The 25178-nt window shown below is 59.6% G+C and overlaps 1 protein-coding gene across 2 annotated transcripts in view; it reads left to right on the plus strand.

Moving 5' to 3' along the window:
* The window catches only part of DPP9 (dipeptidyl peptidase 9), a 40944-nt gene extending 16618 nt beyond the window's left edge, over positions 1-24326 (plus strand). Inside the window, exons 9-22 of one of the 2 annotated variants that reach the window (XM_081231479.1) lie at positions 2613-2741; positions 4029-4090; positions 5661-5761; positions 6434-6611; positions 6883-7045; positions 10418-10497; positions 13303-13455; positions 13861-13996; positions 15990-16135; positions 17066-17212; positions 18116-18268; positions 18895-19037; positions 20387-20498; positions 23199-24326. In XM_081231479.1, the coding sequence (XP_081087605.1) occupies positions 2613-2741; positions 4029-4090; positions 5661-5761; positions 6434-6611; positions 6883-7045; positions 10418-10497; positions 13303-13455; positions 13861-13996; positions 15990-16135; positions 17066-17212; positions 18116-18268; positions 18895-19037; positions 20387-20498; positions 23199-23291 (1796 nt within the window). In that variant the 3' untranslated portion in view covers positions 23292-24326. Of the gene's footprint in view, positions 1-2612; positions 2742-4028; positions 4091-5660; positions 5762-6433; positions 6612-6882; positions 7046-10417; positions 10498-13302; positions 13456-13860; positions 13997-15989; positions 16136-17065; positions 17213-18115; positions 18269-18390; positions 18526-18894; positions 19038-20386; positions 20499-23198 lie in introns of those variants that run through there. The other variant, XM_081231480.1, reaches the window with a different exon arrangement.
* The last annotated feature ends 852 nt before the right edge of the window (positions 24327-25178 follow it).

Below are 25178 nucleotides of genomic sequence, written 5' to 3' on the forward strand. Positions count from 1 at the left end.
CTAACATTTGAATTCCGTGGGGACACAGACACTCAGTCCACTGCAGTCAGCACTCAGAGAATCCTTTAACTGTGGATGTCCTGGGGGCGTGGATGTACCACAGTTTATTGAAGAAGCCCACACTGACGGGCACTTTGGCTGTTGCCAGTTTCCGGGTTTGGTTTTGCTTTGGTGTTGTAAACAATACTGCAGCGAAATCTTCGTACATTGATCCTCGTGACCTCCTGGGAGTGTGTTAGTGGTCCTCAGCCAGGGGTGGTTCTGCCCCACCCCGCACGCCCAGGGGACACTGGGCGGTGTCTGGGGACGTCTGTGGTTGTCACGACTTGAGGTGCTCCCGGCATCGAGGGGGTGGGGGCCAGTGGTGCTGCTCCACACCCCACCCCAGGGTGGCCCCCCGCAGAGAATGACCCGGCCCTAATGTCCGCAGCGCCAAGTATCGAAAATCCTGCCTTAGAGAACATTCCCAGCTGTAAGAGAGATGAATTGAAGCTACACGCATCTTAAATCTTGACGGATTTTGCCAACAAGTTGGAAAGAAGCCAGATCAGCTGGCCACTTTGTATCTGTTTTTCTGTGCTGTGCGTGAGGCAAGGGTGTCTTATCTCCCCTGTTCAGTGGACCAAAGTCTGTTTCCTGAGCGCGGGGAGAGTCATTTCTTGGGGTGCGTGACTACCATCACACCCTCTGCTGCACGAGCAGGAGTGGGCCAGGCCTCCGCTGCGCATAGAGTCCTCCCTGGCCTTAGCGCCTCTGTGTGCGTCAGTGGGCGAGTGGCCACGCAAGCCAGGATCCCGGGGACCAGGCACTGGCCATCCACCGCTGCAGCCGAGTGCCATCTCATCTGCTAGTCACCCCTGCCTTTACGTCAGCGTGCCTTCTCCTTAAATCGATTTGAAAAGAAAACGTCATGGTCCAACCATGAATAGAAGCTAGGCATGAAAACCGTGCAATGGAGAGAACCAGCGCCGAACATTCTAGCCGGCGCTCAGGAAAAGGGTGACTTGCCAGCGTCAGGCGCCTAAGGGCTGCTGGTGCTGCCGAGATGGGGCCGGGATCGGCACGTTCCTGGGGAGGATGCCGCACGCGCTCCCCCTTCGTCTGGGCCGGGGTCTTTCACCACCGCAGCGCTGTGTGTGCCCGTGGTCCGTGTCTCTGGGGAAAAGGGCTCTAGGTCAGGAGTCAGGGTCCTGGGTCAGGTCACTCAGCTTGTGACTCCGTGCGCCTGAAGCAGGTGACCATCCACCCTTCAACTTCCGGCCTGTAAAATGAGGTCTCTCCCCCTCGGCCCTGTGGACACGGAGGCTGGGTCATTCTCTGTGGGGGGCCGTGGTGACTCAGTGTGTCACCTGAGTTGTGACAGCCACAAATGTCCCCAGACATTGCCACATGGCCCCTGGGGACACAGAATGGCCCCTGGTTGCCATCCACTGGTCTCAGTGACATCAAGATACTCACTCTGCTATTCTTAACAGCTCAGAACCCCTCAGATAGAGCCCCTGAATGCTGAGGCCAAGGGACGTTTACCCCGCTTGCCGTAGCCCCACTCATGGCATGCGCCCGTGGAGCTACGTGACCATAGCAACCCAAGAGGGTCTTTCCTGGCCAGGAAACTCAGGGCCCCGGAACGACCCATGCCCTGTGGACAGACATAGGAGCCCTTAGCACTGAGTCTGAGCTGCAGCACTTCCGCGGCCTCAGCCCTGTGGCCACCAGCGCCCCATAGAGCAGATGTGGAGACCTGAAGGCAGGGTGGGCTCGGCCGAGGTCGGCGGATCTCATTGGTCCGTCCTAGTGAGTCAGGCGAGGGTACAGGAAGCAGGTGGGGACCCTTCTCGGCAGCCGAGAAAGGAGCAGCCGTGGGCTCCGTCCCCTTGATGTTGGCATTGCCAGTTCCCACGCCCCTTGCTAGGCTGTCAGCTCCCGGTGATTCGCTTACTTCTCATGACAGCTTTCCCTGTACCCCTTCTTGAGCCCTGCCCCAAGTGCTAGTCTGTTCGGGCGGCCGTGACCACGTCCCACAGATGGGGCAGCTCAGACGTCACAGCCTGGAGGCTGGACATCTGAGATGGAGGTGTCGGCAGGTTTGGCTTCTTCCGAGGCCTCTCTCCTCAGCTTACAGACGGCTGCGTCTCCCCCCTGTCCTCACGTGGTCTCCCCTCTGCGTGTCTGTGTCCTAACCTCTTTCTATAGGAACAGCAGTCATACCGTATCAGGGCCACCCTCAGGGCCACATTTTAACCGAATCACCTCTTTAAAGACCTCCATCTCCAAATACAGTCCCGATTTGAGGTCCAGGGTTGAGACATGAATGTAGGAATTGGGTGGGCGTGTGGTTCAGCCCGTAAGTCCCCACGTGGCCATCTCCCTTGCCTTCCTGTGCTGGGAAGAGCTCCGTTCTTCCTCCGGTTTTACAGGGAAGGAAATCGAGGCCCCAGGAGGACATGTGACTGGCTTCAGGCCTAGTACACGGCAGAGCTGGGTTTCCGGCCCCAGGGACCATTCTTGTCTGGGCCCTGCCATGGTAGAGAAGAGTCCCCGTGTGGGCAGGGGGGTGCGGGGCGGCAGAGGAGACACCCAGCACCCTGAGCAGCTGCCCTGCCCCCTCCCAGGTTCAGAAGGCTGCAAGACGCTGCGGATCCTGTACGAGGAAGTGGACGAGTCCGAGGTGGAGATCATTCACGTGCCCTCTCCCGCTCTAGAGGAGAGGAAGACGGACTCCTACCGGTACCCCAGGACAGGTGAGGGCCCAGGACAGGTGAGCGCCCAGGACACATGAGGGCGGCTCGGCAGTGCTCTGAAGCCTCATAGAACACGGTGAGGCACCAACCAGGATGGGCCCACAAGACCCAGACAGGGATGGGCCTGGAGAAGCAGGCTGCACTCGGGAACAACAGCCAGGCCAGCACCACCGTCAGTGGTGACTGGTGTCCTGCCTCGGGGCCCAGGAGACAGTAGGAGCCCTGGGGATCCCAGTGGGAGGTGTGGGCCCCCTCCGGGGGCACATCAGACACTCACTGCCTTATGAGAATACAGGGTTTGCCCAGAAATACAGGGAAGTCCCAGAAATCTACCAATTCTTAAACGTGGCTCGAATCATTTAAAAATACTTAGCAGGGCTTCCCCGGCGGCACAGTGCTTGAGACTCCACGCTTGCACTGCAGGGAGCACGGGTTCGATCTCTGGTCGGGGAACTAAGATCCCGCATGCCGCACGTGGCACGGCCAATTAAAAAAAAAAAAAAAGATTTAGCCACACAAAATACACGTGCAGGTCAAGTTCAGCATCTTTGGGACCTCCGTGGAAGCCTACGACAGACTCGTTCTTGCTAACTGTGGGCCATGCTAGGCAGAGCCTTCCTAGGGAAACTTCCAGTCCCTGGTGTGAATGGGGGAGTCGGTCCTTCCCTTCCCCTGTCGGAGAGACGAGGAAACAGAGGCACCGAGACATTACCTGCTGGGGTGCTAGAGCCACGGGGGCCAGAGTTGAGATCCGTCGTAGGAATAACAGGGGCCTGAACCAAATCCCACCCTGGAGGGCATGTCTTGGTCACCCCAGCCTATAGGCCACCTGCCTCCCGACAGCTGAAGACTGACTGTGTCACTGGGACATGGGCCACCTTTCTGCATCATTGGTGCTTTTGTTACGGGCGTGTGCTGTCTTTGCAGCCAGCATTCAAGCTCTCCAGAGGCAGGGAGGCATCTTCCTCGGGTTTGTGTCCCCCTCAGGGCCCTCGCACCAGCCCAGGCCTGACCTATGTTCTTAAACAGCAGAGACGTTGCCACATCACTGTCGGGACTAAGGTCCAGGCCCAAAGTCAGACAGTCCTGCCTGGGGGACTTTGTGCCTGGGCCAGAGAGGGTGACGCACCTACAGAGAGACCTTTGGCCACCTGGCGCCTCCTCCCCTCCCCCCCACGCCGGCTGTGTCACTGCCTGTGAGGATCACCCCCCAGCCGCTGCCCCCAACACCTACTCTCAGCCCTCTTGGCGACACCTGCCAGATGCACCTCGCTTTCGTTTCTGCAGGCAGCAAGAATCCCAAGATCGCCTTGAAACTGGCTGAGTTTCAGACAGACAGTCAGGGAAAGGTAAGAGGGGCCTGGGCGCCCGGGAGAAGCTTCTGGATGAGGAGAGGAGGGCCAGGGTGTGCGCTGGGAGACGGGTCCGGAGGCCGCTCGCCCCCATTGCATGGCAGGTGCTTCTCTTGGCCAACTGAACCCGAAGAGGTTCTGCCCGGAGCCCCGGATTCCGGGCGGGGTCACTCTGAACCTGGACCCCGAGACGGGGAGTGGTGAGCCTGGCCCCACCTGCCTCCAGGTGGCCCCGAGGCGTGGGGTGGGGACGCCCGTGTGCGCGAGGGCGGTGGCTCACAGAGCTTCCAGAACAGGGAGCTCAGAGGGGTGGGGAGCAGTTGCCTGGGGCACCCCGACCTCAGGCCAGGGGTGCCCCACCCCAGCCTCTGGGCAGCTCCTCACATATCACTTCACTGGCCCCATCTGTTCTGCATCCTTCCCTCTGTCAGCTGGTCATCGTCACAGACAAGGGTCCTCATCGCCCAGGGAGTCGTTCCTCAGGACCCCACAGCCAGGAGGGCAGAGGAGGCTAGGGGTAGGAGGGCTGTAGGGATGCCCACCCCACGTGGGGATGTCAGAGGGCGACGCCCCTCGCGGCAGAGGTTGGAGCAGGCACACGAGCCGGGAAGCCCCTGCGTATTTTTGCCGAAATGGCTTCTCATGTAATGTTTCATAAAAAAGGCGTGAGATTAAATACACCTATTTTCATGATTTGGGGGGTGGTTTTTGGTTTGGGCATGATTAGGCCCTAACCAAACCCCTTCTGCACTCTTGACCAGAGCATTACGGCAGATTCTGCAGGAATCTGTCCTAAGTGGCTTTGCCGAGCCCCCACCAGCTGTTGTAAATGGTTCCTGGCCTTGTCGGATGGACAAGGTCCCGAGGCGGGTGTGGGTTTTGCCCACTGAACAGGCAGCTGGGGCAGGCGGGGGTTGGTGGCGAGCCTGGGTGTGGGCCAGGCTGAGGCCCTGCCCGCCTCTCTCCTGTCGCCCCTCCCGGGGAGATGCCCTGCCAGCCCCGTGTCACCTCCAGGAAGCTGCAGCCGCCAGAGGCTGTGCCTTACCCAAGGCCACCCGGCTCTTCAGTGACAGCCCAGGCCAGAGCCCTTGGTTTCCAGGCAACAGGCTGTCATAGCAGAGTACCACTGGGAGGTTTAAGCCACTGAAGTTCATCATCTCCCAGTTCTGGAGGCTGAAGGTCCAAAATCAAGGTGTCGACAGGGCTGCCTCCTTCTGAGGCCTTGAGGGAAGATCTGTTCCAGGCAGCCTCCCTTGGCTTGGAGACAGCCGCCTGCTCCCTGTGTCTCGTCACAAGACGTTCTCTGCCTGTGTGGTGCCTCTGTCTCTTTTTATAAGGAAACCCGTCCTGTTAGGTTGGGGCCCCCCCACCCCAGTAAGACCTCACCTGTACTGGTCACACCTGCGACCACCCCATTTCCAAATAAGGCCCCCTTCTGAGGTACCAGGAGTTAGGGCTCCAACATGTGGAGCCGGGGGGGACACAGTGCCCCCCAGCACATGTGCTCTCTCCTCCTGGGCAGCACATGGGCAGGCCGGACTGTGACCCGAGTCTGCTTTGCCTTTAGATTGTGTCGACGCAAGAGAAGGAGCTGGTGCAGCCCTTCAGCACGCTCTTCCCGAAGGTGGAGTACATCGCCAGGGCCGGCTGGACGCGCGACGGCAAATAGTGAGTGTCTCCCTCACAAGGTAGAAGGTGTCCCTTCGCAGTCATTTTCTAACCCTTCTGCCCAAGTTGGGGCAGACACCTCTAAACCAGGGCCCCAAACCACCACCCGGGGGCCGAATCCAGCCCGCTGCCCGTTACCATACAGCCCACAAACCAAGGATGGCTTGTCTGTTTTTCAGTGATGCAGGGGGAGAGATCCAAAGAAGAGTATTTTGGGGACTTCCCTGGTGGTGCAGTGGTGAGGGCTCTGTGCTTCCACTGCAGGGGGTGTGGGTTCGATCTCTGGTTGGGGAACTAAGGTCCCACAGGCCACGCAGCACGACTGGGGGAAACAAAAAAAAAGAAAAAGAAACTGTCCACTTTGAGTAAAATATGAAACAAAGGATAAATAAAGGCTGAGGATTTGGCAGAAGTCGGCCACGTTTACAAATGATGTGAGGTGTTTTCAGAGCAAGCTGGATTGCACAGTTCTGCCAGCACCCCCGTCTCCCCCTGAGCGGGCGTGCCGGCCGGGGACCCTTTGCGTGCTGCAGGGTCACCTGCTCAGGTGTCGGTGAGGTCGGAAGAGGAGGCGCCGTTCTGATCAAACACAAGTGTGGAAAGGGGGCCGTCGGGCCCTGGCTGGCCTCCGCTGGCCCCTGAGGTGCGGTCCTCTCTTGCCTTGCCCCCCAGTGCCTGGGCCATGTTCCTGGACCGGCCGCAGCAGCGGCTTCAGCTCGTCCTCCTGCCCCCGGCCCTGTTCATCCCCACCACCGAGAACGAGGAGCAGCGGGCAGCCTTCGCCAGAGCTGTGCCCAGGAGCGCCCAGCCGCACGTGGTGTACGAGGAGGTCACCGACGTGTGGATCAATGTAAGGGCGTGTGTGCCCAGCCCGGGCCCCGGGGTCCGCGTCCCCGCCCCCAGGTCCCCAGCTGGGCGGAGGCTGGCGATGTGGAGAAGCCAGCTCCGGAGGGAGAGTCGGTGGTGTGTGACCTCTAGCCAGGATGTGTCAGAGCCTCCCCTTTCTCAAAGGGATGTGTCCCCCCCCACCCCAGCCCCCGCCTCTGACACGTCCTCTCTCTCTCTCTTTCTCTCTCTCTCTCTCTCTCTCTCTCTCTCTCTCTCTCTCTCTGCCTGGACAGGTTCACGACATCTTCTATCCCTTCCCCCAACCAGAGGGAGAGGACGAACTCTGCTTCATCCGCGCCAACGAGTGCAAGACCGGCTTCTGCCACTTGTACAAAGTCACTGCTGTTTTGAAGCCCCGAGGCTACGACTGGACCCAGCCCTTCAGCCCCGGGGAAGGTGAGCGACCCTGACTAACACCTTGCTCATCGCCTGTGGTTCAAGCCTGTGGTTTGTTCCCTGGTCCCGCCCCAGAGGGAGTGGGTGCCAATGACTAAGAGGCTGGCCCTTCCCAGTGCCATTCCTGGCCTGGCAGGGTTATCACAGCCAGCTCCCGGCTTATTCAGGCGGCAATATTTCTTGAGCACCGACTACATGCCAGGCCCTTTGCACACCAAGTCTGTGCTGTCTGGCTCTTTATAGGAAAAGCTGCCCCGCCCTAGGTGTGGGGGGTGGGTATCACTGTAGGAAGAGAAAAAGATCTCTGCTCTGGTGGAGGAGGCAGGCATCATCCAAATACAGTGAAAGAGGCCAGGAGGCCAGGGGCACAGCAGTGGATAACGTGCCACAGAGCAGAGACTGGGTGGAGGCAGAAGCAGCCACAACACGGCGCTCCAGGCCAAGGGACAGCCCGTGCAAAGGCCCTGCAGCAGGGCAGGGCTGGGCCTGGCTTATTGGAGGGACAGCCAGGAGGTCCGTGTGGCTGGAGCAGAGTGAGCGATGGGGAGGGAAGGAGGAGGGGAGGGAGGGGAGGGGACGGGGCAGGTGGCACAGGCCCTCGTGGGCCGCGGGGAGGACTAGGGCTTTTACCATTGACCTTTGGCTGGTTTAGAATGATTCTTGTGGCTGTTCATGGAGCAGAGCCTGAGGGAAGGGGGAGGTGACAAAGTTGGGGTCAGGCAGTGGGGCTGAGCTGACTCTGCTGTAGATCCAGGTGGGCCCTATTCTGAAAGTACTTGACTGCTGAGCTGACATGGTGGATTGCACTGGGGTCTGAGAGAGAGAGAGAGGGACGGCGTGGATGTCTGAAAGGGTTTTGGAGTTCCAGTCTGAGACGGAAAGACTCTGAGGGGACAGTTTAGGAGAGAACTATTGAGTTGGGTTTTGGACGTGTTCAAGTTGAAGCTCCGTGCAGGTTCCGGGTACCAGGGTGAATCTGCGGTGGGAACGTGGGCGTCCTCACACACGGATGGCATCTCAGCCTGGGGACAGGCTGGGGCACCAAGGGCGGAGCCTGGGTAGGGAGGCTGTGGTCTGAGTGCCAAGCCAGGGCTCTCAGAGCTTGGAGCAGGGTCTCCCCGTCACTGCGGACATCAGGGCCGGGTCACTCTCGGGGGGGTGTCCTGGGCCCTGTGGGGTGTGGAACAGCATCCCTGCCACCACCCACTCGATGCCAGGAGCGCCCCCGTCGTGACAACCACAGATGACCCCAGACACCACCCAGTGTCCCCTGGGGGTGGGACTGTCCTGGATGAGCCACAGGGCTTCGAGGCCATGCCCGCTAAGGAGCCTGAGGCCGCCACAGTGTGGAGATGGTCACCCGAGGGAGGGGCTATCCGAGGGACTCAGGCGCCGCAGGAGCTCGAGGGTCAGGAACAGATGAAGCCACAAGCTGCCGGGGCGTCAGGTGAGATGGGGACCAAGGAGTGACCACTGTCTGGGCGTTGTGGTCCTTCAGGGTTGAGCACGGCTGTCATAGGCCAGCTGAGCCATCTCAGAGATGCTCGTCAGCGTTTGCTTTTCTGTTTGGAAACCCCCTCGCCTTGGAGATTTCACTGGAGAAATCCTCATCCTCCCTCTTGAAATGGGCAGCCAAGAGCTCTCGTTCTGCCTGGTGGTTGTTGAGTGGAGCTCACGGCAGGTGCCCCCAGGGGACCCCTGCCTTTGAGGTGGGCCCTGCTGGTTTCCCCTCCGCCCTGTGGCGCCCCGACGGCATCCTCTCCCCCGCCCTGCCTCAAGGCCTCCACCTGCTGCAGGCGACTGAACGGTCCAGAAGGCGAGGCCAAAGGAGTGGGTTCCTTAAGGGCGTCCCAGCCGAGTGGGAGGGCGGTCAGGAGGAGTGTGTCCAGGTGACACAGGTGGCTCCCCAGCGAGGGGCCAGGAAGGGAGGAGGGAGGGGCCTGGCATGGTCGGCAGGACCCTCTGGGCCGTGAGCAGTGTGGGCTTGAGCCCAGAAGACAACTGAGGACTGTCAGAGCGAGTGGGAGCAAGGCGGGGGAGCCAGCAGCTTGAGCCATTGCCCAGGCCTCCTGGGGGCCTCCTGGGAGCAGTAGGAGAATTGAGGGCACAGCGACTGTGGACCGGGAGCAGGCGTGTCGGCAGGGCCGGCCCCAGAGGAGGCCTGTGCGACTGGGCTCCCTGCCTGGGCCCAGCAGAGTGGGTGTCAGCAAAGGTGTGAGTGGGCAGGAAGTGGCGCGTCTGGCCCCCGGTGAGTGAGGGGCGGAGGAACAGCCCTCCCTCCCGGGTCTTCTTGTGACAAGTCACTCGGCCCAGGTCTCTGCACTGGAAGTTCCTAACTATGCAGCCCTGTGGATCTGTGCGGGGACATCTGTCCCTCCCTAGGTGACGTGGGCAGTAGTTTGCTTCAAATCCAAGAGGATAGAAAACAATTTTAGGGACTTCCCTCGTGGCGCAGTGGTTAAGAATCTGCCTGCCAATGCAGGGGACACAGGTTCGAGCCCTGGTCTGGGAAGGTCCCACGTGCCGCAGAGCAGCTAAGTCCATGCACCACAACTACTGAGCCCGCGCACCTACAGCGCATGCTCCGCGACAAAGAGAAGCCACCGCAATGAGAAGCCCGCACACCGCAACGAAGAGTAGCCCCTGCTCACCGCAACTAGAGAAAGCCCATGTGCAGCAACGAAGACCCAACGTAGCCAATAAATAAATAAATAAATATTTTTTTTAAAAAAAGATAAGGAAAGAAAACAATTTTAGCCAGTGCTCATAAACTGTCTTAATAATTTCTAATATGTGGCAAGACACATTCCGTATTGTTATTTACCTGGTAAAAATTCAAAAGCAAGACCTACCCACCAAAAAACCTCCTGTAACTCCACTGAGCCTTTGCTCAGCCCCAGAGTTTAATCAAGATCTGGTTACGTGGCCTAAGCGGTCACAGGTCCAGGGCATGGAAGGTGGCGGTTTGACCTGCAAGATTCTAAAATTGGGTGCTTTTTTTTTTTTTTTTTTTTGGCTGCATGGCATACGGGATTTTAGTTCCCCAACCAGCCATTGAACCCGCGCCCCCTGCAGAGGAAGGGCGGAGTCTTTACCACTGGACCACCAGGGAAGTCCTGAAAATTGGGTGCTTTTGATAAAAATGCAGATCCCTGGTTTTTCTGGGGAAATGCTGGCGCCCCATCCACATGGTGGGAACCCCGCACCTCGCTCCTTGGGCCGTGGTGTGGCGGGTCCCTGTACCATCCCTGGGGCCCAGCCGGTGTACCCACCCGTCACCTGGCTGCCTGGGCTCCGTGGAGAATTCGTTGTGTGCTTTGAGTCCCCATCATAGCTTCCCGGGCCCCCTTCACCTCTTTTCCTTTCTTCCAGATGAATTTAAATGCCCCATCAAGGAGGAGATCACACTGACCAGCGGCGAATGGGAGGTTTTGGCAAGGCACGGCTCCAAGGTACCCGAGCCTCCATGAATGCTTGTACACGCATATGTGCACAGACACAATGCACACTCGCTCCCGCCCCCTCCAGACCCCCCAGGCCTGTGGCTTCTCTCTCTGCCCCCCACCCCCCCCACCCGGCCACCCCCTCGTGCTCTGCACGCTGAGGGCCACGGGGGCTGTGCTTCCCACCAGCTGGAGACCCTGGGTCCAGGAAGCAGGCTGTCCTAAGCATCCTTTGTTGGATCCTGGTGGGTGAGGCCCAGCCCCATTCTCAGTGCCACCTGGAGCATTCACTTAGCCTCCATCCACTCCATGAAGCCACCTGTCCCCAGGGCAGCAGTCTGTGAGTCTGTGGGACACTGGTGGTGCCCACCGTAGAACTGTCCTGCAGCTTCCAACAGGGGCCCACCCCCATGCCTGCCCTGGGAGGTTCGGGAACAAAAGATGCAGCTGCAGGGCTGAGAGGTGTTCCTTCCACTCCCCGACCCAGATGCTCCATCATAAAAACGTGACCAGAGTATCTTCACCGGGGTCCAGATCTACAGAATTCCAGATTTTACAAAGAGACCCCTTAATCAGACCTCCTGGATCCCTACCTCACACCAGCATAAAGGCTTCCTGGACCAAAGACTTAGACAGAAAAAACTAAACCATACAAATAACCAGGAGGAGATGTGGCCAACCCTTTTAAAGTTGAGAGGTGGGCCGCCCGTGTGCTGTTCAGGGCTGCCAAGCCAAGAGAAGGGGGCCAGGCACCCCTGGGTAGCGCGGCCAGGGGACGTGGCTCGGCCTTTCTGGGGTGCAGAGGCGGCATCTATTGCAGCGTCAACCCACGTCTCATCTGACCCGGCAGCCCCAGGTCTAGGCGTGGACCTTACGAGGCCACCCCAGGGCATACTCGAGAGGTTAACATGCAAGTGTACATTGCTGTGCTCTTCATAGTGGGAAATAGTGGTTAGAAAACATTCGAGCAAGAGAAAGTTATCATTGCTGAGTTCCGGTTCTGTAGGTAACCGTGTCCGTTCCCGTATGACCACACCTGGCCCTACTCAGTCGCTCTGCTGTAGTTGAACCTCAGTGGGGGCCCCTGTGCTCATAGCCTCGCTCGGCCCCTCGCTAGCTGGGTGCTTAGACTCAGTTTCCTCACCTGTGAGATGGGACCATCAGATAGCGCTGGTCCTCTCCACAGCAGTTAATCCCTCGGCGCCGTGGACACTCGGGGCCAGAGATGGGCACTGTGGGTGTGGAACAGCCTCCCTGGCCCCCACCCTGGGGGTGACAAGCACAGATGTGTCCAGAGGCTGCCAAACGTCCCTGGGGGGCAGAACATCCCTGGGTGAGGACCCTGCTTTAAAATACTTCGACGCCCTCAGCGTAGCATCTGGCAGACACATAAGACAGTATTATAACCTTTCTCTAAGGACTTCCCTGGTGGTCCAGTAGTTAGGACTCGGCGCTTTCACTGCTGAGGGCCTGGGTTCTGTCCCTGCTCAGGGAACTAAGATCCCACAAGCCTTGTAGTGCGGCCAAAAAAAAAAAACCCAAAACCTTTCTTTAACGTGAAAGTTTTACCTTCTGCATGCCTTATCTTTTTACCCAGAAATTTTCTTTAAAAAAAAAAACATTTTAAGAATTAAAAAGGGAAAGAGAGCCCTCTGCCGCCGCCACGGCCACCACGGCCGTGTGCTCCATGTGGCCTGTGCCATGGCCCCGGGCCTCGGTGGGTCCCCCGCCTGGAGATCCTCCTTCCCGCCTGCATATCTTCTCACGTGGTCCTTGTGACAACAGCAGCACACGACTTAACTACCTGTGGTATGGGGTTTTCCCACGACATCCTCCATTTCTAGAAAACCTGCGTTTATTTTTCAAGTACAGTGGCAGCAAACACATCAGTGTTTGTTGTAAAAATTGAATCGTTCTAAATAATCCCCTTCCATTCTCACCCCAGACCCCTGTGACCTCCCGACTCCGCCTCAGAGGTGACCACGGGGGGAAATCACTGCAAATCTTTCCTATTTTCACACACCTCCACAGGAGCATCATAATTTTAGAGGATTTATAGGGTTTTTTTAGACAGTACAGCTTTATGTGGCCACGGAGACCTGTGCCATAATTATGGAGCCAGTCCGTCTTTTGGGCATTCGGGGCGTCACCTGTCTTTAGTCTGAAGAACACTTGGAGCATCTTTGTGCCTTCGTTTTGAGCTCACCTCTCTGGTGGAGTCCTCAGGAGCAATTCCCAGGGGTGTAATTGCCGGTTCGGAGGATGTGCCTTTTTGAAATGCCTCTTTAAGCGTCTGTGCTGCACGGTCAGCCCCAGCAAGGCAGTGCCTGTTCCCGGCCCCAGAGCAAGGTTCCTTCCTGCTTCTCCTGAGGACAGTGCCTAAGAACCATGCCAGGGGTCTGATGGGCGTTCCCCCAGGAAACCGGTGGGGCAGGGAGTTACCACTTCTTAACCCTGAGCACCTGGGTCAGAGAGGTGGGCTGTCCCCACTGGGGACCAGGGCCGGGGACTGGCAGGCCCAGGACAGGCCCTCCCTCAGCCTCTGTCCCAGCACCGGGGCCTCAGCCCCCCTCAGCGGCTGCTCTGGGTCTGCCTGGAAGGAGCTGTCTGGACCTGGAGTTCTGATTGCAAGTCAGACTGGAGAACACGCAGTTAGCCCAGCCCTAGTGGGGTCTGTGAAGTCTCCCAGACAGCTGTCCAGCCGGCGGGCTCAAGCCAGCTCGGGGAGAACGGGTCCCCTGTCCACAGAACGCTGGACCCTCCCTGGGGGTGGGGAGGGCGGCCCTGTCACCAAGAGCCCCCGTGCCCCCGCAGATCTGGGTCAACGAGGAGACGAAGCTGGTGTACTTCCAAGGCACGAAGGACACGCCCCTGGAGCACCACCTCTACGTGGTCAGCTACGAGTCGGCCGGCGAGATCGTGCGCCTCACCACGCCCGGCTTCTCCCACAGCTGCTCCATGAGCCAGGTGGGCACCTCCCTGATGCTCCCTCCCTTGGAACATTCTGGAACATCAGGCAGCATTCTGGAACATGAGCACAGGGCTGCCCCCATCCCGGGCAAGCAGCCGGTGGCCGTTTGCTGGCTGCAGAACAAGCAAGATGGGCACGCTCTGGCATCGGGCAGGTCTGGCTCTGACTCCCACCCCCGCTGGGTCCAGCAGCCTCCGCCTGGGGTCCCCTGGCCAGGGGACAGGCTCCTCTCGCCTCAGTCTGCTTATCTGCAAGGCCGGGCTGGTGGTAACAGCAGCAGAGTTAGATAGGGGAACACACCACACGGGGTGAAGATGGCATGTGGTTGATGCAGGTGGCGGGCGAGCAGGGAGGGGGAGGGGGAGGCGCCCCACGGTCTCAGCACCCCGTCCCACCTGCAGAACTTCGACATGTTCATCAGCCACTACAGCAGCGTGGGCACACCACCCTGCGTGCACGTCTACAAGCTGAGCGGCCCCGATGACGACCCCCTGCACAAGCAGCCCCGGTTCTGGGCCAGCATGATGGAGGCGGCCAGTGAGTAGCCCCAGGCTCCCAGGCCCTTGAGCAAGTCCTTTCCCTTGGGAGCCCCAGCTTGCTCGTCGCAGGCCTGGTAAATAAGGCAGGTGAGAGGGGGCCATCTGGGCGAGCGCAAGGCATTGAGCGGCGCAGCCCCGGGAGTGGGTTGAGCGTAACCACAGGCCCCAAACTGTCCTGTGGGCCACCCGAGACAGTCTCTGGTTTCTGTGCTGCTGTTATGGATGGAGCACATACTCAGTGCAGGGGCCGACTCTGCCAGACGGATGGGGTCCCTACACGGGCCATCCTCGTCCTCAGGGGCGGCCATCTCCAAGGGCGCCTGTGTAGAGCAGACGCTCCAAAGCCTTCGTTTGTGGAAGGAGCCGGGGGTAGGTCACGAGGGGTCTCGGGGAGCACAAGGCAGCTTGTCAGTTTGCCCAGGAGCCTCCAGGGTGCCAGGACTCTGCCCGGCTGACCCCGTGTTCCAATTCTGGCTGCGGAAGCAGAGGCAAGTCAGCTCATCTCGCTGAAAGGTTTCCTTATCTACGGAACGGTCCAGTGGCAGCCCGTGGGATGTAAACCAAGCGCTCACGTAGCGCCCAGCTCATAGGAAGCGCTCACTAAAGAGGACGCCCTTCCCTGAACCCAGCCCTGCCACTTGCAGATTTCTAGAACATTGTAGGAAATAGGAATCCCTGGAGTTTGGGGGGGGTTTTATGGGCTGGAAAACTGTTTGTCACATCACCGCCCCCGAAAGCTGAGTAAGTAAGCAGCCCCCTCCATCTGACAGCTCAGTCCCTGACTCTCCCCGTGTCACCGTGGGTGTGACAGCGTGGGAACTCTGGCCCTGGTTCACAGAAGAGGAAACTGCGGGAAGGGAGGGGCCTGCCAAGGCGCCAGTGGGGCAGCAATGGGGGCGCGGGTGTCCCGATCCCCAGCCCCGGGCATGCAGGCAGGCAGGCAGGCGGGGACACCGCTGCCCCAAAAGGCCCGTCTCGCCGTATTTGTGGGCCACATCTGTGAGAAGCTGGCAAGCTGGCCCGTGGGCCAGCTCCGGCCACATCCAGTCATTTTGGCATCACCCGTGGTGGCTTCGGAGCTGCAGCAGCAGCAGAGTCAAGTGCAGTCAGCCCCTCCCTAGCCATAGGTTCCGCATCCATGGATGCAGCCAACCGCAGAGCATTCCAAAAAGAAAAGCTTGAGTTGTGCGTGCCAACTATTTACGTAGCACTTGCATCGTATTTACAACTATTTACATAACATTTCGTATCAGGTATTATAAGTAACCTAGAGGTGACTTAAAGCTAAAGCACGCGGGAGGGTGTGCCTAGGTTATATGCAAATACTATGCTATTTCACATGAGGGGCTTGAGCATCGGCAGGTTTGGGTATCTGAGGAGCGCCCTAGAACCAATCCCCCGAGGACACAGAGGGACGAGTGTGGTTACAACCCAGAGACACACGATGGCTCTTCTGTGTGTAAAACCAAAAATACTTAACTACTTAGCCTTTTACAGTAAATATTTGCAGACCCCTGACCTACATGACTATTTACTTATTTTCCTCTTAAATCGACACACTGTTTAACCTAAATGAACTTAAAGGAAGAGTTGTCCTCACCACTGGATTGGAAAACCAGTGTTGCTTTGCAAAGATACAGGTAACCATGAAAATCAGAGAGAGCCCCCTCCCCGCCGTAAAACTGGCCGTTAATCAGATCCCGGCACTGTCATCACCTCCGTACTAGACTAGCCAGTGTCGGGGCTCTGGAGTTGGTCCCGGCCAGACTGTGGCCTGGCCCGAGCTGGCTCACAGGGTGCAAGGTCACTTCTGCCCTCAGCCTCTGATTTTACCTGTCTGGCAGCGCAGGAGATGGGGTGCCTCCGGTCCACCCTCCGGGGCTGGGGGAGTGTGGGCGTCGGCCAGACGTGGGCCCCGCTTCGAGGTGGGCTTCCCAGGCCCGCCCTGGCCCAGCCCGGCCCTCGGAGCCACAGCCGCTCTGTCTCCGCAGGCTGCCCCCCGGATTACGTGCCCCCGGAAATCTTCCATTTCCACACGCGCTCGGACGTGCAGCTCTACGGCATGATCTACAAGCCACACGCTGTGCAGCCAGGGAAGAAGCACCCCACCGTCCTCTTCGTGTACGGAGGCCCGCAGGTGGGCGCTGCCCTGCTCCCCACACCCTCCTCCCTCCACCAGTGCCCCTCCCCATCCCCACTGACCACGCAGGGTCCTTGGGGCCCCTGGCTCTCCACACACAGCACCCTCCGGCACAGCCACCCTTTCACCTGCTGATACTCCCGTGTCCCTCTGGGAAGCCCCCCTAAACCCGGTGTGTGTGTCTGGGCCACCTGCCCAGCAGTGGGACAGCTTGGGGACAGAGGTGGCCAAGGGCCCTGGGCCCAGCGCTCTGAGAAGGGGACAGGCCAGGCAGGCAGGTTGGCAAGCAGGTCCATCTAAGAGAGCGGTTCTCTGCTGGAGGTGGTCTGTCCCCCAGGTGGTACTTGGCGATGTCTGGGGACATTTGTAGTTGTCGCAGCTGGGGTGGGGGATGCTCCTGGCATCTAGTGGGTAGAGGCCTCGGATGCTGTCAACACCCTACAGTCAGCGGGATGCCCCTACCCCCAGAGGACAGTAAGGCCCCGAACATTCATCGTGCTAAACAAGGGACTAGCGTAAGTGACGTCACTTGGGGAACACAGTGCCCGCCACCCCCAGCAGTTTTTGTGTCTGTTTTTAGTGATAACTGAAGGGTAGAAAAGAAAGAGGCTGAAGAAATAAGGGAGTAATTCCATGGAGGGCCTGGGGCAGAGGCCCTGGCCGAGAAGGGAGCCTGGCCGGGGCCTTCCTCTCTGTAGCACATCCCAAGCACAAGGCCTGGTGCACAGTGGGCCCCCGTCTGACCTTCCCCTCCCCCCCACATCCGCAACCTGCCCAGGGCCATCCATAGCCTTCACGATAGAGCACAGGCCCCATCTTCAGGCTGTAAGCCCCCGTCCCGTCCCTCTGGCATCTTGCCCGTCTAGCCCATCCTGCCGGTGTTGTACTTGTATTTCTCACACTCGCCTCGTCTCACCTTCCCCACAGGTGCAGCTGGTCAATAACTCCTTCAAAGGAATCAAGTATTTGCGGCTTAACACTCTGGCATCTCTGGGCTACGCCGTGGTCGTGATTGACGGCAGGGGCTCCTGTCAGCGAGGGCTCCGATTTGAAGGGGCCCTGAAAAACCAAATGGTAACATCTCTTCCCAGTCCCTTCCTGTGTGGTGAAGGGGGACCTGGGGCTTGGGGGCGGCCCTGGGGCACCTTCATCAAGGACGGTCCTGGCCAGGATGTCAGTCATAAGTGGGGCGGCCTTTGGAACCAGAGGGAACATCCACTCTGTTGCTCAGCTCTGAGCTGGGCCTGTGGGGAGACAGGTAGACACACACCACGCCTGGTGCCTAAAACCCAGATGCAGCCCGACACGTCAGTATAGGCCTGATCAGCAGGAAGTCCCGAGGGTTGGGCAAGACAGGCACTGGTGGCTGTGGAAGTGGTGCTGATGGTGGTGATGGTGATGGTGATAATAACGATAGTGATCGTGATGCGGATGTTGATGGTGACGATGGTGATGAGGCTGATAATGATAGTGATGGTGGTGGTGATGCTGATGATAATGGTGATGAAGATGGAGATGGTGGTGATAAGGATGATGACTGTGATGAGGATGATGATGGCGGTGGTGATGCTGGTGGTGGTGATGACGGTGATGACACCAGCTGTTCATCAAGTCTCAGCATGCGCCAGGCCTCAGACAGAGTACAGGACACTCAGCATCTCGTTTCATCCTCACACCTGCTGTAGACTCGGTCCTATTCATGTTAACGTCCTCGTTTGGGGGATGAGGAAACTAAGGCCCAGAGAAGGGACATGACTTTCTCAGAGTCAGCCAGGGGATGGCAGGGCAGGGTTGGTGCCAGGCCTGTCTGACCGCCACCCCAGACAGCAGATTTGCATGGGGCCTGGAGGGAGGGCTAGCTTCCAGAGAGCTGCTTTTGATCCAAGAGGAAGAGGGCTCCCTGCAAGGGAAGAGGTGGGACAGCAGGGTGCGTGCCTGGGAGGAGGCCACTGAGAGGTGCCTGGCCTCATCCCCCAGGGCCAGGTGGAGATCGAGGACCAGGTGGAGGGCTTGCACTTCGTGGCCGAGAAGTACGGCTTCATTGACCTGAGCCGGGTTGCCATCCACGGCTGGTCCTACGGAGGCTTCCTCTCGCTCATGGGGCTGATCCACAAGCCCCAGGTGTTCAAGGTGGGTCCTGCCCCCGCCTCCTCCCTCCTGTCTGCCAGCGCCCACCCATGCCCCTTGGAGCCCACCCCCCCGGGGGAGGCATCTTGGCAGGGGCCTTGCCACGTGGCTGTTTCTCCCCGCAGCAGCCCCATGGGGCCGAGCCCCCCTCCTCATTGCCCGCCACTGCTGACCCCAGGATGGCGTCCGGCTGCACAAAACCCCGCCAGCAGCTCTCTGTGGGAGGCTGAGCCCGGGACCCCGGCCTCGGATGGGCAGAGGTGGGGCATGGTGTGAAGAGCGTCGGGGGAGGGGCCCCCAGGCCGGCGGCACTGTCAGGGCACCGCGGGGCGGCGATGAGGAGGCGGAGGCGGCAGGAAGGCAGTGGGCCCAGGGAGGGGCCGATCCCGGCCCCGGCGCGCTCGTTCAGCTCACCCACCCTCCTGAGACAATGCACGGTCCACGGGGGAGACACGTCTGAGGGCCCCTCCCCTGCCAACCCCCGTCTGCATGCCCGCTCCTCACGTCCTCCGGGGGAGGCCCCGGGACAGCCGGCCAAGTGCAGGCTCCCAGGACCTGACCTTTGTGTGTATGTGTCTCTCTCTTTCTCTCTCTCTCTCCCCCCCCGCTCCATCCACTGTGGCCCTCAGGTGGCCATCGCAGGTGCTCCGGTCACAGTCTGGATGGCCTACGACACAGGGTACACAGAACGCTACATGGATGTCCCAGAAAACAACCAGCTTGGCTACGAGGCGGGTTCCGTGGCCCTGCACGTGGAGAAGCTGCCCAATGAGTAAGGCCCCCACCCGCCCTGACTTCAGGGTTGCCAGGGCTGGCCGTCCATGAAGCTGGCCCGCCTGTGGCTGGCTGGGCGTGGCTTCCGCACCTCCCACTGTGCCTGCCCCTTGGTCCCCTCTGCTCCCGCAGCCCTCCCTCCTCACCGCTCCTCACCGCAAGCAGGTGCCTGGGTTCTCTTGGAGCAAGGAGGGAGGGAAGCCCCCCAGCCCTGCCCCCAGAAAGATAGAAGGGAAGGTCTAGAGTCGCACCTTGCACGTGCTGGCTCCCCTCACCGCCCAAACACGCAGCCCACCATGGACCCCCTGAGTCAGTTTTGAACCTGAACGGCCTCTGTCTTGTGGGTTTTGACACCGTGGTTCAGAACACAGGTCCACAGTGGTTCTAACGTGTAGGTGTGTTGGACCAGCTCTGATGTCCCATGTCACGCTTTGGGCATTGGCTTCTGATTCGCCGATCAAAAAGAAACTGGTGTGGCCAGGTCTGGTGTGGCTCTGTCTGGTGAACCTGGGCCCCATCTTTAGTGCCAGGGTTCTCGTCACAGGCTGACCCCGCCAGGGCCCCTCTCCCCGCAAGGCTGCTCTCTAGTCTGGAGGGTGGCCTGGGCTCCACGGTGGTGTGCTATTGTGCAGCCAAGCTCAGAACCCACTGGTCCACGGCCACTCCGATTTACGTTCACATTCATCCCAATTCACTAGAACAGTAAACCCATGGAGACAGATGACCAGTCGTTGCCCGGGGTGGGGAGTGCCTGCTCATGGGCACGGGGGTTTGCTCCAGAGTGATGGAAGTGGTGTGGAACTCAGGATAGATGTGATGGCTGCACGACACTGTGAATGCACCAAATGCCCCTAAATCCCTTTAAAATTAGTAAATTTTAGGTTGTGTGAGTGTCACTTCAATAAGTTATTTTTATTTATAAATCAAAATTTTAAAAAGTAAGGTTCCTCCACCACCCTTACCACATGTCAGGCACTCAGTAGCCACCTGGAGGTGATGGGTGGCACAGGTCTAGAACGTTCCATCGTCTCGGAGTGCCCGTGGGCAACACTGCTCCAGAAGCTTCCCCGAGCTCAGGGCATTCCAAGCACAGCCTCTGTGCACACCCCTCCCCTCCTCGCCTGGAAGGAAGTGAGGGGTCTCCCAGAGCCGCCAGCTGTGCACTGTGCACGGGCTTTGAGTTCCTCCACGTTCTGCTGCTGAGCTGCCACTGCCGCCCTCACTGTCCTGGGGCTGGGGCGGGACCCTGGGCCCCCAGCCCTGGCTGAGCGTGGACTGTGGTGCGACTGCCTATGGGCAGGAGAAGGGGGTCTCGCCCCAGACCCTCACGCCCTCCTTGTCTTCCAGGCCCAACCGCCTGCTCATCCTGCACGGCTTCCTGGATGAGAACGTGCACTTTTTCCACACGAACTTCCTCGTCTCCCAGCTGATCCGAGCAGGAAAGCCTTACCAGCTCCAGGTGGGTGGCTCCTCCCAGGAGCCCGCAGGGTGGTTAGCAGTGGGTCGGGGCACCCGTGGCCCCGCCCCCATCCTCACACCTGACTGTCTGGCTCCACACTTAGCCGGCTCCCTGGGTCCCAACCACCATTCAGCAGTCGTGCGCTGATCGCTCCGGGTCCGCGCCGCCCTCTGCTGGCGGCACCTGGGAACTGAGCCCGGTGGAGGGAGGCTGATGGTACCGAAATGATTGCGCATGCGCGCCAGGCACCTTGCTTTGAAGGAACTGTACAGAACGCTGAAAGCATCTGGGGCCGGGGCGGGGGGTGTCCCTTGACGGGGGTCAGAAAATAATTCCCCGAAGAGGTGACATTTAAGGGTGCTAAAGAGTAAGTGGGGACTCATCTAGGCCTGGGGGGCGGCTGTGGAAGACACCAGACAGGAAATTAGTAGGAGGGAGCAGCTTCAGGACCGGAGACCAGGGTGGCTGGAGCCAGCAGGAGGACAGCTGGGGAGCGGGGTGTGGTGACCGGCATGGCAAGCCGCCTGACACCGCCTCTGGTGGGCGGGGCTTCAGCAGTAAGGGGCGGGACCTCGTGAGAGGGCGGGGCTTCCGTGGTAAGGGGTGGGCCTCAGGGGAGGGCTGTGTTTTGTTCCGAAGGGCGAGGCGAGGTGTCAGGCCTCCCCTCTGGCAGCCCTGTAGACAGAGGCCCATGGGGGCCAGTGGGACATGAGCCACAGTCAGCTGTCCCGGCAGGAAAGGGGGCGGGAGTGGGGAGCGAGAGGCCTGGTGGATTCGGAGGAGGGGGGTGGTGTGCTGGAGGCGAGATGGACAGATTTTATTACCTGCTGCTGCCACGCAGGCTTTCCGCTTCCTGGACGCCTCCATGCGCTCCAAGCTGTCAGGGGAAGACATGTTGCCATTCAACAAATGGGGAAACTGACGGTCACCGGGCAGGAGGGACAGGCCGCAGGGACCTGTGGCTGGGCATGCGCTTGCCAGACAGGGCAGGAGGGAGGCGGGGCTCCCTGTGGGTGAAGAGCTGGGTTGGGCGCCGCTTGGCAGTCCCCCCCGCCCCAGCTGCACATGCTCTCCAAACACAGGCCAGAGGCAGCTGCACATCAGAGCAAAGGAGTCAGGCAGGGCCAGGATGGATCCTCACCTGTCCCTTCTGAGCCTGAAGCCCTGAGCCTCGCGGCTGGGATATCCTCTCCCTTCCCGTGTGGCCATTGGTGGCAGGTCCTTTAACCTTGGGCCTTGTCTCCTCATCTGTGAAATGGGCGTGATAACCCCTGCCTCCCAGAGGTTGTGAGCGTCAAATGAGTTCTCTCGGGAGAAGCGTTTGGCACACAAGGGGGGCCCAGAGGCTTGTGCCCCTGCCTCCCCAGGGGAAATTGAAGGTGCGACAAGACGCTCCCTTGGGGGCTGTGAGTGGGGGAGATGGAGCACACCCACCTTCCTCTTCAGACACCGGGCACCAGTTGGCCTGGAGGCTGACAGCCCCAGCTTGTTGGTGCATCACGTTTGTTGTCGGATGTCAGGCCTGGGACTGGGGGCTGGGAGCACAGTGGGGAGCCAGATGGACCCTCTCCCTGCCCTCACAGCCCAGAAGGAGGAAGAAGTGACCAGACACCCGGGACCCAGGGTGGCATGAAGGGGTGGGTGCAGCGGGGTCTGTCCCAGTCAGTGCCGCTGCCCCAGGCCCGGAGGGAGTGGGGCCCGTGAGGCCTTAGGGGCAGCAGGACCCAGGAGTCCAGGTCTTGATCTCAAGCTGGCAGGTCCTTGCGGACCTCTGAGCTGGGGACCGTATGATCAGACTTGTGATTCATCCAGGATGGATTCCTCAAGGCAAGGGTGGAGGAGGGGAGATCTCTGGGCAGTTTGATGCATTCCTAGGGTAATGCATTCCTAGAGTCTGGAGCAGGTTTCATGCCTACCCCATGAGCCCTTAGGGCTCCTTCGAGAACTGTTGGGGTGCAGAAGCCCTCATTTCACAGCCAGAAGCAAGACTTGCATCCCTGTCACCATCTACCCAAGGGCCTGGACATGCGCTCAGCCAGGTCTCAGGGACTGGGTGATTCTTTCGGCATGGCCCTTGGCACCAGCGTGCTGCCGTTTCTCTCTGGGGATGAGCAGGTGGTGAGCAGACCCAGGAAAACACCTGGCACAGCCTGGGGTGGAGAGGCTGTCCTGGGGCCTTAGCATGTATAACCCCCAATGGGGCCTGTTGGTGAAATGAACGTGGCTCAGGTGGAGGCACCAAACGTCTGTGAGACATGAAGCCCCAGCCACTCCACGGAGCTGGGTTCCTTGCAGCTCTCTGGGTTTGGGGGATAGAGCAGCAGCACAGTTTCTTAAGGCTTTCGTATGCGCAAGTTCTCTGTGTTTGAGACCTTAGCTTGCCCAGGCCACAAAGACCCTACAGGGTCTGAATTCTTCGCTCAGCTTTCATGGGGGGCTGCTGTCAGGCAGGCTGTCACTTGCCCAGAATTAACACAGCAAGCTGGCCGTGGAGGGGGGATTCGAACCTGGGTCCCTCAGTGCCGGAGCAAGACCTCTTCCCTTTCTGCACCCTCCCCGGGGGGCGTGGGGGGGCGGGGGCGGGACCGAGGCCCTGAGGAGAGACGCTCTGAGCCCGGGGATGGAGGGGTTCGGGGGTAGCGGGGCACAGGGTGCAGGGGTGCCTCGGTGACACCAGCCTTGCTTTCTCTGTCCACCCAGATCTACCCCAACGAGAGACACAGTATCCGCTGCCCCGAGTCCGGCGAGCACTATGAAGTCACACTGCTGCACTTTCTACAGGAATACCTCTGAGCCCACGGGCCGCCACATGCGGGGCCTGCACAGTCAGCACAAGTGGCTTCCCCGCCTCCGTTGCAGGAGTGGGGTGGGGGACGAGGCAGGAGGGACCGAGCGGCCCCGCAGGCCCTGTGCAGCGCCTCCTCCCACCGGCCCCCCCCAGACCGCCTGCCCCGGGAGCTGCCGCCTTCGCCCCAACGCCTTTTACTGTTTTCGTTAATGCTCCTGGGGTTTCTGCCTGCTGCTTCTTTCGTGGCCAGGATGGAGAGATGAGGCCAACGTCCACAAGGCACTTCCTCAAGCCATCCCTCCTCTCCCTGTCGTCCAGGAGCGGGAGCCTCAACTCCGCTGGGCACTGGAGGCCAGAAGAGACTCGGAGGAGCCGGCCTTTGCCCCGAGGACCCCCAGGCCCAGCCTGGCCACCGGCGCAGAAGCATGCGGTTGCCTTTCCTCCCCACCCACCCACTTCATATTTGTGTTTCGTTTTGTTTTTCTTTTCGGGGGTGGGCATTTTTCTTAATTATTTAAAAGAAAGCAAGGGGTGCCTAAATCTAGATTCCGGGTCTGCCGCCGGGCCACAGGGTTCACCCCAGCCAGCACCCGAAGCCCACAGCGGGAGTCGTGCCGGCAGGCCGTGAGTGGTGCACAGGGAAGCGGGGCAGCCGGAAGCAGGGCAGTCGTCCAGCCCGGCTTTCAGGCCGGCTCTGAAGCACGCCCAGCCCCGTTCTTTGCTGCTCAGCGGCTGCCGCCCCTCCCCAGCCCAGCCCTCCGGCCACACGTTTCTGCCTGGCCCGCCCGCCCACCCAGATCGGGGTTCCAGGGCTGGGAGTGGAACCCTCCCCGCCTCAGGGTTATCCTTGCTCCTTCCTTTCCCTCCCGCCAAGAGTTCTGCCAGGGGCGGGTAGGAAAAAAAACAAAACAAAAAAAAACCCCACCAGAGACGAACCACCTCTACACATTATGAAAAGAAAATATTTTTGTCGATTCTTATTCTTTTATAATTATGAGTGTAAGAAGTAGACTGATTAAACGATTCCAGATGGAAGTGTCGCCACCTGCCTGAGGTTCCTTCTGAACCCCTGGGGCTGGTGACAGGGGCTCCTTGAGTGGGCGGGGGCCCTGGGAGGTGGCTGAGCCAAGGGCACGGCAGTCCTTGCAGTCGAAGGATGGGGGCGCTGCTTGCTCAGCGGTGCTGCCCTGGCACGAAGTGGGGGGGTGGGGTGCCACCCCTCAGCCAACTGGCCCAGTAAGGACAGTCCCAGAGGTCCTGAGGCAGTCCGTGGGTGCCTCGGAGGTGCCCAGCCCAGGGTGTCACGGGTGGCCTGGCCCTTACTTCCTTTTGCACCTCTCCTTGTCCAGAGACTTGACTCAGCGGTTGGAGGTCAGGACACACCGACAAGGGAGGGCAGGCCGTGCCCCTCTTCATGTCTGTCCTAACAGCTGAGAGGCTAGGAGACCGGAGACCATGCCTGCGCAGAGGGCACTCTTGGTACTTGAGTTTCTAACAGTACGGTGGCCTCGCCCTGTGCCATCAGCCGCTCCATCCTTTCGGAAAGTCCAGGTTTTTTTTAATGGCTTAAAGAATAAAACAAACCAGTACAAAAGGATATAGAGAGGAAAAATACGCCCTCCTTCCCGAGAGGTAACCCCTCCCCAGTATCTCTTTTTAATACCTGCCTTCTATTCTGCCCTGTGAATGTGCCATAATTTATTTTGCCAGGCACCTATCAAGGGATAACATAGATTATTCTGGGCTTTTCGTATAAATCAACAGACTTTGTCAAAGGCCAGATAGTAAATATTTCAGGCTTTGTAGGCCAGGCAGTCTCTGTTGCAACCGCACAACTCTGGCCCTTGCAGTTCAAAAGCAGCCACGGTGATGTGTGAATGAGTGGGCGTGGC

The sequence above is a fragment of the Mesoplodon bidens genome (assembly GCF_964165515.1).
Source record: "Mesoplodon bidens genome assembly, chromosome: 4".
Taxonomy (NCBI): Eukaryota; Metazoa; Chordata; class Mammalia; order Artiodactyla; family Ziphiidae; genus Mesoplodon; species Mesoplodon bidens.